At 36.2% G+C, this 1,567-nt stretch overlaps 1 protein-coding gene across 1 annotated transcript; it reads right to left on the bottom strand.

The window, feature by feature from the left end:
- Nucleotides 1-318: 318 nt before the first annotated feature.
- On the bottom strand, nucleotides 319-1,549 carry LOC109222795. Its single transcript, XM_019387108.1, has 3 exons — nucleotides 1,427-1,549; nucleotides 1,105-1,346; nucleotides 319-1,014 (listed from the first exon to the last, which is right to left on the bottom strand). Exons 2-3 carry the CDS (start codon nucleotides 1,183-1,185, stop codon nucleotides 625-627), a joined length of 471 nt encoding a protein of 156 aa, XP_019242653.1. The 5' UTR covers nucleotides 1,186-1,346; nucleotides 1,427-1,549; the 3' UTR covers nucleotides 319-624.
- Between the last annotated feature and the right edge of the window lie 18 nt (nucleotides 1,550-1,567).

The following is a 1,567-nucleotide window of genomic DNA, read 5'->3' as shown; positions in this document are numbered from 1 at the left end:
GAAAGATTTCTGAGAATCTCTTTGTTATGTTTTTCATTTTTCTGGAAAAACAGCTGCTTTGTTTTCCATAAAAAGAAATGCCAAAAAAAAAGTTTTAGATGACAGCAGGCAACACTTTGAGGCTTTCTATAAAGGATAGTGTTAATGCCTTCGGACAATTTGTGTAAAACATTTCAGTCAATACGACGTAACTACATTATTCAACTGGTCTGAAAAAGTTGATTGTATCAAACCTCTAGCTTACCAGGCTAAGACCTCTTCCTGATCCATTAACAATTAAGCCCAATATACTTAATCTCCAGAAAGTTATTGTTCCCTAACCAACAGAGCTTGTTGAAATCACACGATTTCATCAATATGCTTTGTACAAGGCCTAAAACATAATTCGCCTCTAAACATCAAACAAATTCACTAGTCAGTGCACCTCATTCCCAAACTAGTTAGACTTTACAGTAATGCAAACATCCCCAAACTCACTAAATACTGCACCTCAATGTTAATAGTTGCATTTCGACTTGAGAGTCCAAAGAAGCAGATAGCCTAAAGAAGCAGATAGCAGTAGCAACAATAGCAGAAGAAGCAGAAGCAAAAGAAGAAGCAACAGAAGCAAAAGAAGAAGCAGAATTAGCAGTAGCGGAAGCAACAATAGCAGAAGAAGCAGCGGAAACAAAATAAGAAGCAGAAGAAGTAGTAGCAGAAGAAGAAAAAGCAACAATAGCAGATGAAGCAGAGAAGCAGTAGAAAAAAAAAAGCAACAGAAACAGAAGAAGAAGCAGAAGTAGCAATAGCAGAAGAAAGTACCTTTGTCTCCTCTTTCATGCGATAAGTAACATACAGTGCCCATTGGTCCATCGGTATGCCATCCTGAACGTTCTTGATGATATCTTCTTTACTTAATAATGGATCGTCAGCCTCCTTCCATAGTTTTAGCCTGTACTCCCTCCACTTTTTGTTAATGGAACTGTTAAGCCATGCCTTTGCCTTTTGTTGATCAATTGTACAAAAAAATCGAGGCTTCACAAATATAAAGTAAGTTAATTTACTGTAGTTTTACATATACAACTAAAAGATACAAACTAAACAAAAGAATTTAGATGGAATTACCACTATTATATCATTAAAAACACGGTCCAGAAAAGATTTGGGCATGGATTGCCATTTCTCAAAGCCAATAGGAAAGTACATAGGATTTGTTGCTAGCTGCCCTAAAACTCCAACAATTAGGCCAGCCGATTTCCCAATTGCTGCATGATATTCATCAAATTCTACAATTATACGCAATCCTTTATCCAAGTTATGGACATCCTTAACCTTCAATCTAATTGTTTTGATTACTTGACGTTCATCTACAACAAAATAAAGTCAAGTTAAAACATTAAACGAGGAAAACAAAAAGAATACTCAATCACTTGAAATTTATATGTACCTATAACATCGACAAACCAATGAGGCTCTTCATTGCTAGTACTACGTCCAGTTTGTCGTGAAGAGACTGCACCAGATGATGAAGATGGAACGGCGGGCTGAGAAGATATTCCATCAGATGATAAAGATGATACAACATGCT

Source organism: Nicotiana attenuata, unplaced genomic scaffold (assembly GCF_001879085.1).
Source record: "Nicotiana attenuata strain UT unplaced genomic scaffold, NIATTr2, whole genome shotgun sequence".
Classification (NCBI taxonomy): domain Eukaryota; kingdom Viridiplantae; phylum Streptophyta; class Magnoliopsida; order Solanales; family Solanaceae; genus Nicotiana; species Nicotiana attenuata.
The sequence above is the reverse complement of the archived record's forward strand: the minus strand, read 5'-3'. Positions and strand labels throughout refer to the sequence as shown.